General features: G+C 43.0%; 1 protein-coding gene and 1 long non-coding RNA gene across 4 annotated transcripts in view; one reads left to right on the top strand and one right to left on the bottom strand.

The window, feature by feature from the left end:
- The window catches only part of ATP10B (ATPase phospholipid transporting 10B (putative)), a 383,816-nt gene that overhangs the window by 348,715 nt on the left and 18,874 nt on the right, over window positions 1-16,227 (top strand). For both annotated transcript variants that reach the window (XM_069592540.1, XM_069592541.1), the window contains 4 exons: window positions 159-284; window positions 12,723-12,923; window positions 14,269-14,349; window positions 15,657-15,761. In XM_069592540.1, coding sequence (XP_069448641.1) covers window positions 159-284; window positions 12,723-12,923; window positions 14,269-14,349; window positions 15,657-15,761 — 513 coding nt within the window. The remainder of the gene's footprint in view (window positions 1-158; window positions 285-12,722; window positions 12,924-14,268; window positions 14,350-15,656; window positions 15,762-16,227) is intronic.
- LOC138441486 (uncharacterized) overlaps window positions 5,827-16,227 on the bottom strand; it is a 111,339-nt gene continuing 100,938 nt past the window's right edge. Inside the window, exons 6-7 of one of the 2 annotated variants that reach the window (XR_011257364.1) lie at window positions 12,578-12,851; window positions 5,827-7,400 (exon numbers count right to left, since the gene is read on the bottom strand). This is a non-coding gene — a long non-coding RNA (uncharacterized lncRNA). Of the gene's footprint in view, window positions 7,401-12,171; window positions 12,852-16,227 lie in introns of those variants that run through there. The other variant, XR_011257365.1, reaches the window with a different exon arrangement.

The raw sequence follows: 16,227 nt of genomic DNA, 5'->3' as shown, positions 1-16,227 counted from the left end.
TCAGAGTCCAAAAAGTCATCCAAGGGTGCTACATGTGACAAAGGGTCTTTCAGGCCGTACCTACTGCAGACCTTAGAGCAGAGCACCGCCCTCAGGGGAGCCTCTTTGGTCCATCAGCAGCCGTGGACGGAAGCCGACATGTCTGCTCTGCCTCTCAGGCTGTCATGTCCAGCGACTTTGCCGTCTCCCGCTTCAGGCACCTCAAGAAGCTGCTGCTCGTGCATGGCCACTGGTGTTACTCGCGCCTGGCCAGGATGGTGGTGTACTACTTCTACAAGAACGTGGTGAGTAGCCCGGCTGCAACCTCCCACCCTGCTCCCAGGCAGACAGAGAATCTCAGCATAAGGGAACGAGTCAGGCTGACCTGGATTTTGAATCCTGCAACTGTCCCTTAGCAGCTCAGTGACCTTGTACTTATGAAGTCTCTCAGTCATGTTTGACTCTGCAACCCCAGGACTGAGGCCTACCAGGCTCCTCCATCCATGGGATTTTTCAGGCAAGAGTACTGGAGTGGGTTGCCATTTCCTTCTCCCAGAGATCTTCCCGACCCAGGGATCGAACCCAGTCCCATATTGCAGGCAGACACTTTACCATCTGAGCCACCAGGGAACCTTGGGCAAGACAATTCAGTTCTCTGGGCCTCAATTTCTTCTTTGATAAAATGGGGCTAGTACTATTCAGTGAGGTTATTGTGACTAGCAATGCTGTCTGGAAAGCATGTGGCGCATAGGCAGTACTGTGAGTAGTTCCAAGCATGCACTGGAGTCAGATCAGATTTGATTCAAATAGAGGTTCCTATATTCAGCAATGGCTTCATACCTTCGTTTCCCCATCTGAAAAATGGGGATGATGATAGTAGCTTTCTCATATGCTTGCTATGAAGATGAAATGACAGCTTGTGTAGAAAGTGATTGGCATGTAGTGATCACCTCTAAAATTAGCCATTCTTTTTTATCATTGGTACTGCTATTGTAACTCTCAGAGGGACTCCATAATCGAGCTTTCTGACTGCAAGGAGGAAGGACTGGAAGATCAGCTAGTGTGTCTTGTAGCTTAGGTTTCCTCCCCAGATAGAGACAGACCAATGCAAGAGCCCCATTCTGCCTCTTGGGAGAGTGAAGAGAAAGCTTTAGGACTGGAATCCTGGGCTTCCACCCAAGACCCTACATATCACTTCAGCACTGCCAGCCTTCCCAGCCAGGACTTGTCATTTCTTTAGTGGTCCAGTGATTAAAACTCTGTACTTCCAGTGCAGAGAACATGGGTTCAATCCCTGATCAAAGAACTGAGATCCCCCATACTGTGTGGTACAGCAAAAAATTATTTTTTTTAAGTATCTATTTGCAAAAATACTTAGAGTACAGTGATCATCTGGGTTTTAGTCTGGCCTGACTTTAATATGCTATGTGAACTTGAGTTACTTAACTTCTCTGAGCCTTGATTCCCTCATCAATAACATGGGGGACTAGGACTCTATCTGTCCTCAGAGACCATTATCAAGAGGCTTTATCATCAGAGCTCTGGTAGCATGTAGCACTATATAAATAGTCATTATGAGCTATTATTGATTCTCTAAAAAATACGTGTATTTCTGTCTTGTTGATAAGGGCCCAAAGCAGGCACACACCACCTGAGGTATTAAAACTGTCAGAGGTTGTTGTTTGCAAAGCACGTGATTAACAATGGGCATAGGAAGAAGCCAGAGCACTGCCTTACTAAGTGAGGAAACAGGGCCTGCGTTTCCCATTATCCAGTTCAGGGACCTTTAAATAATTCCCAGGAGACTCCAGATAGAATCCTGTTTGCATAAGGAAAAGGGGAGGATTAAGACCAGAGTGATGGAAGGGAAACGTATCAGGCCAATAGAAATTACAAAATGGCATCTATCTGTTCTCCCAGTCCTGCTTTCAGGCACCGTCATAGTTACCCTGACTCGGGAATAAGCATTTCTGTGCAGAGTTCAATGTATATGTAAATAAGCAGCATGACAACTAATAATGTAAATTTGAGAAACTGTATGGCACCATGATTTCAACAAGTCTATGCAAACAAGTCTCTGACTTGAAAGACTGCTTATTTAGAATTTAAAATGCCCCCATTTAATGTTTTTTTCTCCTTGTCTCCAAAAGAATCATTCTTTTGAATAAGCACAACTTCTCTGCATTAAATTTGTGAAATAGAAAAGGAAACGTTTCCAGCCAGCCATGCTTTCAAAGCTTAAATGATATTTATTTCCAGCCCGATGCCGTGCTTGAAATTTCAATACCGATGCCGTATTATCTCCCCTTTGCAATTAGAGGGTGGAGAACTATGACTTCCACATCCGAAACCAATTTCAGAGGGGATTAAAACCCTGCTTGCTCTGAAATGTGAACAATGAATTAATTATGCACTGTAGCTTCTTGGGAGGAAAAGCAGACACCCAATCTCAGCCATGCCATCTGCCATCACGGAGTTCAGCACTCTCCCCTCGGGGTGCAGAGATTTCAGCCAGGCAGAGCAAGTAGAATCAAGCAAGGTCCTAACATAACCTGCGGGGGAAGGAAACACACTTTCATGTTCAAACTCCAGGTTGGCTGTTAGGACAATAGAACTACCAAGATGTAATTCGTTTATTCAGATAATTATTGAACAGTATCAGGCATTGGATATGGAGCAGACATCTAGATAGATATGTTCCCTGCTCTCGTGAGGTGTATGGTCTAAATCAGGGCTTAGCAAACTTTTTCTACAAAGGGTCTAATCATCAATATGATCTGCTTGGTGGAAGTACAGCCTCTGTCACTCTGTTACACCAGCTCAGCTCCACTCTAGCTGCTACAGACAATATGCAAATGAATCACTGTGACTGTCCCGGTAAAACTTTATTTATGGCTGGACTTGACAAGCAGAATGTAGTTTGTCACCGCCTGGTTTCAATAAATCTTCTCAAAATGTGGTTCTTGGATCAGCAGCATTAGCATCATATTGATGCTTGTTAAAAATGGGATCCTTGGGCTGCACTCCAGGCCATCTACCTTGGAATCTGCATTGTCAGAAAGATCCCCGGGTGATCCATAGGAACCTTAAAGCTTGACAAGCACTGGAACAGGGGGAAAGAAATGAAAACTTTTAAAACATTTTCTTGGTGTATCTCCCCTAGAGGAAGATCAGGGTGCCATGAATATATTGCCAGAAGACTTTAACCCAATCAATCCAGAAGAAAGTAGCATTTAAGCTATTGCCTGAAAGACAAGATGCAACTATGAGTTACTCCATTCCCTGACAAAGGAGGAGACGTTTGACAACCTCAGTCCTTACAGGAAATATTTCAGGAAGTTTACTCATCATTTTATAACGTATGTTATAGCTAATTCCAAAATGAAGCATAAGTGACTTTCAGTAAAAAACACAAGGCAGTAAGGAAGCTATAAAGGAAGTATAAGAATGTAGATCAGGAACCATACAGGGAGGAGTTTGGCCACACCTGTAACCTGGGATACTGTGACAAGTATTTAAACACATGTTCAAATTGTTACAGTCAACAGACATGAATGACTCTGTCAGATTGCTTATATAAGTTTCTAAAAGCTGACTTTCAGTTTTGTATCATGGACCAGTAACAGACATTCCTGGGTCAACACAGGCCCAGCACGGAAGCAGCACTGGTGCGCTGCGCAGACGTGCACGTGCGCTCAGTTGTGTTGGACTCCGTGTGACCCCATGGACTGCAGCCCGCCGGGCTCCTCGGTCCATGGGACTTCCCAGGCAAGCATACTGGAGTGGGTTGCCATTTCCTACCCCAAGGGGTCTTCCCAACCCAGGGATTGAACCCATGTCTCCTGCATTGGCAGCTAGATGCTTTACCACTGAGCTATATGGGTGTACTGTGCATATGTCTCTAATTGAAAATCCCTGGTGGAGCAGTAAAATGATATGGTAGTAACAGTCCAAGACAAAAGGTCAGAAATCTTGAATTTTTTTTATATTTAGATTCAATACAGCTTCACTTTTTTATATTAGATTCAGTTCAGTTCAGTTGCTCAGTTGTGTCTGACTCTTTGCAACCCCATGAATCCCAGCACGCCAGGCCTCCCTGTCCATCACCAACTCCTGGAGTTCACTCAAACTCATGTGCATCGAGTCAGTGATGCCATCCAGCCATCTCATCCTCTGTTTTCCCCTTCTCCTCCTGCCCCCAAACCCTCCCAGCACCAGAGTCTTTTCCAATGAGTCAACTCTTCACATAAGGTGGCCAAAGTATTGGAGTTTCAGCTTTAGCATCAGTCCTTCCAAACAACACCCAGGACTGATCTCCTTCAAATGGACTGGTTCAATCTCCTTGCAGTCCAACAGACTCTCAAGAGTCTTCTCCAACACCACAGTTCAAAAGCATTAATTCTTCAGTCCTCAGCTTGCTTCACAGTCCAAATTTCACATCCATACATGACAACTGGCAAAACCATAGCCTTGAGTAGATGGACCTTTGTTGGCAAAGTAATGTCTCTGCTTTTGAATATGCTATCTAGGTTTGTCATAATTTTCCTTCCAAGGAGTGTCTTTTAATTTCATGGTTGCAATCACCATCTGCAGTGATTTTGGAGCCCAAAGAAATAAAGTCTGACACTGTTTCCACTGTTTCCCAATCTATTTCCCATGAAGTGATGGGACCAGATGCCATGATCTTCATTTTCTGAATGTTGAACTTTAAGCCAACTTTTTCACTCTCCTTTCACTTTCATCAAGAGGCTTTTTAGTTCCTCTTCACTTTCTGCCATAAGGGTGGTATCATCTGCATATCTAAGGTTATTAATATTTCTCCCAGCAATCTTGATTCCAGCTTGTGCTCCTTCCAGCCCAGTGTTTCTCATGATATACTCTGAATATAAGTTAATAAGTAGGGTGACAATATACAGCCTTGACATACTCCCTTTCCCATTTGGAACCAGTCTGTTGTTCCATGTCCAGTTCTAACTGTTGCTTCCTGAACTGCATACAGGTTTCTCAAGAGGCAGGTCAGGTGGTCTGGTATTCCCATCTCTTTCAGAATTTTCCAGTTTATTGTGAACCACACAAAGGCTTTGGCATAGTCAATAAGGCAGAAATACATGCTTTTCTGGAACTCTCTTGCTTTTTCCATGATCCAGCGGATGTTGGCAATTTGATCTCTGGTTCCTCCTCCTTTCCTAAAACCAGCTTGAACATCTGGAAGTTTACGGTTCACATACTGCTAAAGCCTGGCTTGGAGAATTTTGAGCATTACTTTACTAGCGTGTGAGATGAGTGCAATTGTGTGATAGTTTGAACATTCTTTGGCATTGCCTTTCTTTGGGCTTGGTATGAATACTGACCTTTTCCAGTCCTGTGGACACTGCTGAGTTTTCCAAATTTGCTGGCATATTGAGTACAGCACTTTCACAGTATCATCTTTCAGGATTTGAAATAGCTCAACTGAAATTCCATCACCTCCACTAGCTTTGTTCATAGTGATGTTTTCTAAGGACCACTTGAGTTCAGATCCCAGGACATCTGGCTCTAGATGAGTGATCACACCATCATGATTATCTGGGTTGTGAAGATATTTTTTGTGCAGTTCTTCTGTGTATTCTTGCCACCTCTTCTTAATATCTTCTACTTCTATTAGGTCCATACCATTTCTGTCCTTTATTGAGCCCATCTTTGCATGAAATATTCCCTTGGTATTTCTAATTTTCTTGAAGAGATCTCTAGTCTTTCCCATTCTGTTGTTTTCCTCTATTTGCATTGATCGCTGAGGAAGGCTTTCTTATCTCTCCTTGCTATTCTTTGGAACTCTGCATTCAGATGCTTATATCTTTCCTTTTCTCCTTTGCTTTTCGCTTCTCTTTTTTCCAAAGCTATTTGTAAGGCCTCCTCAGACAACCATTGTGCCTTTTTGCATTTCTTTTCCATGGGGATGGTCTTGATCCCTGTCTCCTGTACAACGTCATGAACCTCTGTTCATAGTTCATCAGGATGTTCATAGTTCAATCTGTCTATCAGATCTAGTCCCTTAAATCTCATTCTCACTTCCACTTTATAATCATAAGGGATTTTAGGTCGTACCTGAATGGTCTAGTGGTTTTCCCTACTTTCCTCAATTTAAGTCTGAATTTGACAATAAGGAGTTCATGATCTGAGCCACAGTCAGCTCCCAGTTGTTTTTGCCGACTATATAGAGCTTCTCCATCTATGGCTGCAAAGAATACAATCAATCTGATTTCAGTGTTGAACATCTGGTGATGTCTATGTGTAGAGTCTTCTCTTGTGTTGTTGGAAGAGGATGTTTGCTATGACCAGTGCATTCTCTTGGCAAAACTCTATTAGTCTTTGCCCTGCTTCATTCCACATTCCAAGGCCAAATTTGCCTGTTACTCCAGGTGTTTCTTGACTTGCTACTTTTGCATTCCAGTCCCCTATAATGGAAAGGACATCTTTTTTGGGTGTTAGTTCTAAAAGGTCTTGTAGGTCTTCATAGAACCATTCAACTTCAGCTTCTTCAGTGTTACTGGTTGGGGCATAGGCTTGGATTACTGTGATACTGAATGGTTTGCCTTGGAAATGAACAGAGATTATTCTGTTGTTTTTGAGATTGCATCCAAGTACTGCATTTCAGACTCTTGTTGACCATGATGGCTACTCCATTTCTTCTAAGGGATTCCTGCCTGCAGTAGTAGATATAATGGTCATCTGAGTTAAATTCACCCATTCCAGTCCATTTTAGTTCGCTGATTCCTAGAATGTCGACATTCACCCTTGCCATATCCTGTTTGACCACTTCCAATTTGCCTTGATTCGTGGACCTGACATTCCAGGTTCCTATGCAATATAGCTCTGTATAGCATTGGACCTTGCTTCTATCACCAGTCACATCCACAACTGGGTATTGTTTTTGCTTTGGCTCCATCCCTTCATTCTTTCTAGAGTTATTTCTCCACTGATCTCCAGAAGCATATTGGGCACCTACTGACCTAGGGAGTTCCTCCTTCAGTATCCTATCATTTTGCCTTTTCATACTGTTCATGGGGTTCTCAAGGCAAGAATACTGAAGTGGTTTGCCATTCCCTTCTCCAGTGGTCCACATTCCGTCAGACCTCTCCACCATGACCCTCCCATCTTGGGTGGCCCCACATGGCATGGCTTAGTTTCATTGAGTTAGACAAGGCTGTGGTCCATGTGATTAGATTGACTAGTTTTCTGTGAGTATGGTTTCAGTGTGTCTGCCCTCTGATGCCCTCTAGCAACACCTATCATCTCACTTGGGTTTCTCTTACCTTGGACGTGGGGTATCACTTCAGGGCTGCTCCAGCAAAGCACAGATGCTGCTCCTTACCTTGGACGAGGTCACCCCTCCTGAACTTGAATGTGGAGTAGCTCCCTCGGCCCTCCTGTGCCAAGATAATCTAATAATATAGTAGATTATTTCTTTTTAATTTTTGAGTATAGTTGATTTATAATGTTTATAATTTTATGTTTATAAATGTAAAATTATGTCATTAGTTTCTGTTGTACAACAGTGATTCAGACATATATATATATCCTATCCACTCCTTCCCAAATTTTCTTGTATAATTCGCTGACTATTGAGCAGAGTTCCCTGTGCTATACAATAGGTCCTTGTTGATTATGGATTTTATATAGAGTGTACATGTTAATCCCAATCTCCCCTCACCTTTCCCCTTTGATAACCTTTCATTTGTTTTCAAAATCCGTAGGTCTATTTCTCTTTTGTAAATAAGCTCATTTGTATCATTTTCTAGGTTCCACATATAAGTGATACTATATGATATTTATCTTTCTCTCTGACTTTATTTAGTATGATTATCTCTATTACCATGTTGCTGTAAATGGTATTATATCATTGTTTTGATGGCTGGGGAAACATTCCATTCCATTCATCTTCTATATCCATTCATCTGTTGATGGACATTGAGGTTGCTTCCGTGTCTTGGCTATTGTAAATTGTGCTGCAATGAATATTGAGTGCATGTATCTTTTCAAGTTATTTTCTCTGGATGTATACCCAGGAGTTGGGTTGCTGGATCATACAGTAAGTTCTATTTTTAGTTTTTTAAGGAACTTCCATACTGTTCCCCATAACAATTGTACTGATTTACATTCCCACCAACAGTGTTGGAGGCTCCCTTTTCTCCACACCCTCTCCAGCATTTATTGTTTGTAGACTTTTTGATGATGGCAATTCTGACTGCTATGAAAGTGAAAGTGAAGTTGCTCAGCCACTATAAGCGACTATAAGTGAAGTTGCTATAAGGTGAAACCTTTTTATAGTTTTGACTTGCATTTCTCTAATAACTAGTGATGTTGAGCATATTTTCCTGTGCTTTTTGACCATCTGTATGTCTTCCTTGGAGAAATGTCTATTTATATCTGCCAATTTTTTGACTGGGTGGTTTGTTTTTTTCATATATATTGAGTTTCATGTATTTGTATATTTTGGAGATTAATCCCCTATTGGTTGCTTCATTTGCAATATTTTCTTTCAGTTCATAGGTTGTCTTTTCGTTTTATGGTTTCTTTTACTGTGCAGCAGCCTGTAAGTTTGATTAGGTCCCAGTTGTTTAGTTTTGCTTTTATTTCTAGTGCCTTGACCTAAGAAAACATTGGTATGATTTATGTCAGAAAATGCTTTACCTATGTTCTCTTCTAGGAGTTTTACGGTGTCATGTTTTATATTTAAGTCTTTAAACCATTTTGAGTTTATTTTTGTATATGATATTAGAAAATGTTCTAGTTTCATCCTTTTACGTGTAGTTGTCCAGTTTTCCCAGCACCACTTATTAGAGAGACTGTCTTCTCTCCATTGTATACTCTTGCATTTTTTTGTCATAGGTTGACCATAGGTGTGTGGGGTTATGTTGAGGTGTGTTCCTTATATGCCCACTTTCTGGAGAATTTTTATATTAAATGGGTGTTGAATTTTGTCAGAAGCTTTTCTGCATCTATGAGATGATCATATGGTTTTTATTCTTCAATTTGTTAATGTGCTATAACGGACTGATTAGCAGATCTTGAAAAATCCTTGCATCCCTGGAATAAATCCAATTGATCATGATCATTTTAATATGTTGTTGGATTTGGTTTGCTAGTCTTTTGTTGATGATTTTTACATCTTTAGTGTTCTTGCCTGGAGAATCCCAGGAATGGGGGAATCCCAGGAACGGGGGAGCCTGGTGGGCTGCCTTCTATGGGGCTGCACAGAGTTGGACACGACTGAAGTGACTTAGCAGCAGCAGCAACAGCAGTAGGGCTTCCCTGGTGGCTCAGAGGTTAAAGCGTCTGCCTACAATGCAGGAGACCTGGGTTTGATCCCTGGGTCGGGAAGATCCTCTGGAGAAGGAAATGGCAACCCACCCCAGTATTCTTCCCTGGAGAATCCCATGGGCGGAGGCGCCTGGTGGGCTACAGTCCACGGGGTTGCAGAGAGTCAGACATGACTGAGCGACTTAACTTTTGTATCTATTTTCATCAGTGATATTGGCCTGTAATTTGTGTGGATGGTATCTTTGTCTGATTTTGGTATCAGAGTGATGATGGTCTCATAGAATGAGTTTGGGAGTGTTCCAATTGTTTGGAACGGGTTCAGAGGGATAGGTGTTAGCTCTTCTCTAAGTGTTTGATGGGATTCGCCTGTGGAGCCATCTTGGGAGACTGTACCTTTCTAAGCATCTGTCCATTTCATTGGCATATAGTTGCTTGTAGTAGTCTTCCGTGATCCTTTGTGTTTCTGTGGTGTCTGTTGTAACAGGTATCCTTCTTCATTTCCAATTTTATTGATTGCCCTCCCTTTTTTTCTTGAGAGTCTGGCTAAAGGTTTATCAATTTTTTTATCTTTTCAAAGAACAAGCTTTTAGTTTCATTGATCATTTTTATTGCTTTCATCTCTATTTCATTATCTCTACCCTAATCTTTAAGATTTCTTTCCTTCTATCCTTGGGTTTTGTTTGTTCTTCTTTCTCTAGTTGCTTTAGACATAAAGTTAGGTTGTTTCTTTGTGATTTTTCTGGTTTCCTGAGGTAAAATTGTGCATGTATGTTTGTGCTCAGTCATGTCCAACTCTTTGGGACCCCATTGACTGTGGCCCACCATGCTCCTCTGTCCGTGGGATTTCCCAAGCAAGAATACTGGTGTGGAAATGAATACATTTCCTGCTCTCAGGAATCTTACCAACTCAGAGATTGAACCCGTGTCTCCTACATTGGTAGGCAGATTCTTTACCACTGCGCCAGATTGGAAGCCCAAGATAAGATTGTATTGCTATAAACTTACCTCTTAGAACTGCTTTTGCTACATCTCATAGGATTTGGATCATTGTGTTTTCGTTGTCATTTGTCTCTCTGTATTGATTTCCTCTTTGATTTCTTCAGTGATCCATTGGTGTTTTAGCAGCATATTGTGTAGCCTGAACATCTAGGTCTTGTACTTTGTTACTTACTAGTCTGTAACCCTAGCCTCATGACTTGACCTCTCTGAAGCTGTTTCCTCATTTGTAAAATGAGGATAGCAGTGACTGCCTCATAAAGCTTGTAAGTGGACTGAATGGGTCAGTACAGAGCCTGGCACCTAGGAAGTGCTTTAGGAGTCTCTGTTGTTATTGCTGCCATTGCTATTCTTGGCCTCATCTGTAGATGGGTCACTTCCAGCCCCGGCATCCTAAGATTCTACAACCTCAAGTCACAATTCCAGCCCCAGCTGGCCGAGGGACTTTAGTGTAGTCAGTCACCCCATCTGAGCCATTCAAGCCACCTACCTGTGTGTACATGGAACTAAGAGTGAGTGTCTTTCTCAGTCAGCTGGAGAGGGAGAAGCAAGGTAAGGTGCTCAAAGAGCCAAGAGACAAAAACCAAAGCCCCATACGATTGCTAAACACTAGTATCAAGGAGACTTCACCACTTTGGTTCTTCTTAAAGCCACCCTGTCAAGGGCATAAATGGTTGATGTTGTTTTAGGGACTCAGAGTCTGCCCAGGAAACAGAACCCCCTCTGTTGAGGGCTTTCCTTCCCAGAAATTGAGCCCTCTCCTTCCCAAATCTCCTTCTCTAAGAAATAACTTCATCAAAAACTCAAAGCAGAAAAGCTCTTTAAGTATCATGGGGCTAGAGTGGGAAGAGGTGACCTGAAGCCCCAGAGCAGCAATGGAGGGGACCCCAGCCCTCAGACAGAGAAATGCAAGGTCCGGTGTGTCTAAGAGCACCAGGGTCTCTTTCAGACTCCCCGCTAGTCATCTGGGCAGAAAAGCCAAAGTTGGAGCTTCTTGGATGGAAGAATCTGGGTCAGCATTGTTATGGCATTATCCAAAGATGGGACTAAGGGCTTGGAGTGGTTGAGGAAGAAGCTTTGAAAACTTAGGGGCTAGTTGTACCACTTCCTAGCTCCGAACATAGATAGGCAAGGGATAAGTGAGTATATCAGAGCCTCAAATTCCTCGTCTGTAAGTAATGTTAAATATTATTTAATAATACATAATATAGTACTATTATATTATTAGCAATAACATTATCTTGCTAGGTTGTTGGGGCAAATTATGTATATTGCATATCTACTAATGTGCTGCGTGCATGCTGAGTCATATCCAATTCTTTATGACCCAATGGACAGTACCTTGCCAGGCTCCTCTGTCCATGGAATTTTCCAGACAAGAATACTGGAATGAGTTGCCATTTCCTTCTCCAGGGAATCTTCCCAACCCAGGGATTGACCTCCTGTCTCTTTCGTCTCCTGCATTGGCAGGTGGCTCCTTTACCACTGTGCCATCTAATGTGCTTTATACTAACATACTGTTACCACACACCCATCACAAACAGAAGCTCAAATAATAATTGCAGTATAAATAATATGAATGTTAATATTACTACTAGTAGTATAATAATAAACAGAGAGCCTCTTAAAAGTAATGCTGGCCCAGTAGTTAGTGGATGAGAATACTAGCTTGAACACAAACCTGCAGAATGATTCCTTACATTAAAAACCCTTTACCCCTCTGTGCCTCAGCCACATGGACCTGAGTTCTAGTTCTAACGCCAGGACCAGCTGTTATCGTGACCTTGGTCAAGTCACCAAACCGTATCACAATATGTTAGACAATACTTGTGACCCAGCCCTTCTCCAGTGAGGAGGTCTTGAGTGGAAAGATCTTTAGAAAGCATAAAGCAACACTTCAGCATAAGATTTTATTCTTCACCCTCGGAGTTGTGTGACCATTAGGAAAGGGTTTTGAGGTCAACCTCCTCATGAAGTTCTCCTCCCACCAGCCGTCCTGCCCACGCTCCAGTCTTTCCTCTTACTGCACTACCAACCATAACTACTTGCTGCCTTTTGGTGTCACGGGCCATGGTCTATATACTACTATTCCCATACGAAAGGTGGCAAGATGACATTCAGAAATGTTAAACAGTTTGTCCTAGGTCACACAGCTAGTACATGACAGAACTGAGGCTTCAAAGCCAGTCCTCCCTGCCTCCAAAAACCACCATAGTATACTCTACAAGTTGATAGAATTCCCTTTAGGTCCTGAAGAAGGTTAGTAGTAATAGTAATAGCAGAATCTAAGGATGAGAATTACCTCTAATCCTTAGACAACTCTGCATGTAACAAGTGAGGGAATTGAAGCTCCAAGTCTGAGCAGTTATTTGTCAGCGCTCCTAAGCAGCGTCTGGTGATGGCTGCCCTCGGGTCCTCACTTCCAAGGCCACGCTCTCTGCCCACAGTGCTACGTCAGCTTGCTCTTCTGGTACCAGTTCTTCTGTGGCTTCTCTGGCTCCACCATGATTGACTACTGGCAGCTGATCTTCTTCAACCTCTTCTTCACTTCCTTGCCTCCTCTTGTCTTTGGAGTCCTGGATAAAGACATCTCTATGGAAACACTCTTGGCATTGCCCGAACTGTACAAGAGCGGCCAGAACTCCGAGGTAAGGGGATCGGGTGGGCAGGGGGACTGGGAGGTGACCCTCAGCTCGTCCCTGGAGGTGTCAGAGAAGGAGTACTGGACCGGAAATCCTGTGTTCTGGTCTCCACTCTGCCACTTCCCTCCCATGTGACCCAGGAAGTCTGCTCCCTGTTCCTGGCCTGTTTCTCATTTGCTGTTGAAGGCGATGGACCAGGTGGATATTTTTCTTTTTAGTTATTCCTTAATTATATCACACATTAATATGGGGCTGTGCTAGTTAAAGGGGAGGAGGGCTTACAGAAAGACTGCATCACTTTTACCTGATCTTTGCAGGCCTTCAACAGAACCCCCAAGGCTTGGTTTGGGAATCCCTGGGGCTAAAAGCCATCAAAATAGTTTCTTAGAAGGCACAGAGGCCACGCTGATGGCCTAAAGGATTTGGGAAGGTCCTACAGCAGGCAGTCTGACCAGCACAGACAGGCTGGGAACCTGGATGCAGGAGGCAGAGAGGGAACCTGATGGCCTCAGAGGAGGAGCTCTGGGAAAAGGGATGTCGCTATGCACTACGGTAGCTCTACACCTCAGATAAGGAGGGCAAAGCCAGATGTGATGCTTGAGAGCTGGTGAAACTTTGTGGACAACCAGTGAAGAACCAAGCCCCATATTCACCCAGAGATAGGTGGAGAACAACTTAGCAACCCCAGCACTTCAGGCGAGGGAGACGTGGAGATGAAGCACTACATCCTGGGCCCGTCTCATTGTCCCCTTCCCATAGGTGAGTTGGCTGCATAATGTATCCCTTTAGTATCTAACATTAAAAGAAAGTTAATGTAGCAGAAACATACACTGTAAATGGTTTCACTGTTCCCAGGGAAGAAAGCACAAAATGAGAACGCTCATCTGCGAAGCCACTGAGCTGTCTCTTGGGAACTCGTGATCCTGGGCTGTGATTTAGAGTTCCTTTTCAGATGCTATTCAGAATCTCAAACTTATTAAGTTTGTATTAGCACTAGTATTAATGATCATTATCAGCCGAGCCCTTTCTAGGTACCAAAGCACAGATGTATTTAGACCTCTTGAAACTCAAGAAAATCTAGCCGGTGGTGTTTTTATCTACTTCCTATGGAAGAAGAAACAATTCCCAAAGTGGTTTAGTGACTTTCACTAAGGTCGCAAAGGCCTGGAACTTGACTTGAGGCCCTGTCACTCCCAGGTCTATGCTCTTGATCATTCCATTGTATTGCCTCTAGGGTAAGAAACACTGTAAGTGCCACGTTGTCAGGCCCAGCCATGCACAGGAAAGCTGCTTACAAGGAGCAGAGGCTTGCTCGGATGGTGGTAACTGTTGATGTGTTCTTTCCTGGCAGTGCTATAACCTGCTGACTTTCTGGATCTCCATGGCGGATGCATTCTACCAGAGCCTCGTCTGTTTCTTTATCCCCTACCTGGTAAGGTGTATGGTCCCATTCTAACCATACAAACAGCAGGGTAGAACTGGTCCCGTTAACATGAAATCCCAGACAAATAGTATCTTTCTGGACACTTCAGAGCAGAGGCTCCAAATAGGAGGCCTGCAGACTCCACCCTACCCAGCATATTCAGAAAGTCAGAATTCTGTACCAAAACATCTTAATTTCTGCCAGCTTCAGAAAAATTAAAAGCCGTTATTACACTGGGTCATGGCAAAATCCAGAGTTGACTCACCACCCTGCTTAGATAGGGCACCTGTTCTCTAGTTTGTCATAGTCCCCACCACGCCCTTTTGTGTCATGCCTAGCCATCTTCGCTCGCTCATTTACTGCTTCTTACTTGAACATTGAAGGTATTTGAGTTTACACCTCTTGATTTGTATTTACATTTGTGCTTCCAAGTTCTGATAATAAGAGTTACTACCTTATCTGAAATAAAACAAGAATACAGGGAGCACAGGCTACAAGCCCCATCTCAATTCAGTTCCCCAGTTTAAAGAGTGAGAATGTATGTAGCATAGGATATCTGTGTTCTTCCCAGACAAGGAGTTCAGATGTAGTCATTTGTGCCAGAAAAACAGTGGTATCTGCCTAGTCTCTAGATCACATTCTTTTGCAAACAGCAACATGAGGGATATTGAGGAGGCAAGCATTTTGCGCTTTCTCAGAATTTCCTGGCTTGCAATACCCTCCCTAGTCAGGCCTCTCTTGCCCTTACTATATGATCAACAGACTTACCGTTTAGGACTATTCCATCTAGGATGATTTGGACTTTTCACCCTCAGTTCTGGCCTCTGCCTGATCTGCCTTTTCTCTCTCCTTTCAAGAAAACAATTCCCCTTACTACAGTCTCAGCTGATTTCTCATCTCTACTCCCAAAGTGCCTTGTACTTGGTTCCATTTTAGTATTTACACCCTTAAACTATACCACATTTGTCCTGCCTAGCAGACTCTAAACTCCTTGAAAGTGGACACAGGAGTATCTTTAGCAGTTGGCATTGTGCCTGGTAGGTACTCAATTTTTTGTTTACTCATTCTGCAGAGCTCTGGGATACTCTTCATGGCTTCCTCTGCAAATGCATTTTGAAGAGTTTCGTCCTATCAACTCACTCCTCCTCCTATCTGTCCCTGCAGCCAGTTCCACATGACGGTAGCTGGACAGCTTCTCCCCATTCCTTTCCCTCCCTTGACACCTGCCTTCATTGATGGTTTACAATCACTTGGCCAAACTAAGGCCTTCAGTCCACGGGCGCAGCTGACACTGCCTGTTTGTTTCTACTCTGCAGACCTACAAGGACTCTGATATCGACGTTTTTACCTTTGGGACACCCATCAACACCATCTCCCTTGCCACAATCCTCTTGCACCAGGCAATGGAAATGAAGACCTGGGTAAGTGCCCCCAAGCCCTTTGGGCCTAAAAATTGTGTTCCTCTCCATCAACTGCATTCAGATTTGAGCTGCTTTTCTCCTTATCATTGTCCACTGAATACACACATGCTGAACTCGTACCTATGGTCCACTTTGATAGGGATAAAGTAGAGAAGATAAAATTGCTGGCCTCAACTTGCTCACCATCTAGTCAGGATGAAAAAACTAAGACATATAATACAATGAGGCAGTGTATTGCCAAAACAGGTACTTTCGATTTCAAAATTCATGGGTGTTTGAGAGACAAGGAAAACATCTGACTGACCATACTTGAGGCAATGTTAGAGGAGTGCTGTCCATTTAATTTGGGGGTAAAAGATTAGAAGATTGTCTCCACATAACATATCTCGAGTATGTCCAAATATCACTTTTTAGTAATTCAAAATGGTAATGCTAGCTTTCTTATTAAAGTCAACCAGTCAATGAT

The sequence above is a fragment of the Ovis canadensis genome, chromosome 5, assembly GCF_042477335.2.
Source record: "Ovis canadensis isolate MfBH-ARS-UI-01 breed Bighorn chromosome 5, ARS-UI_OviCan_v2, whole genome shotgun sequence".
NCBI classification, from domain to species: Eukaryota; Metazoa; Chordata; class Mammalia; order Artiodactyla; family Bovidae; genus Ovis; species Ovis canadensis.
This window is presented reverse-complemented; position numbering and strand designations above follow the sequence as displayed.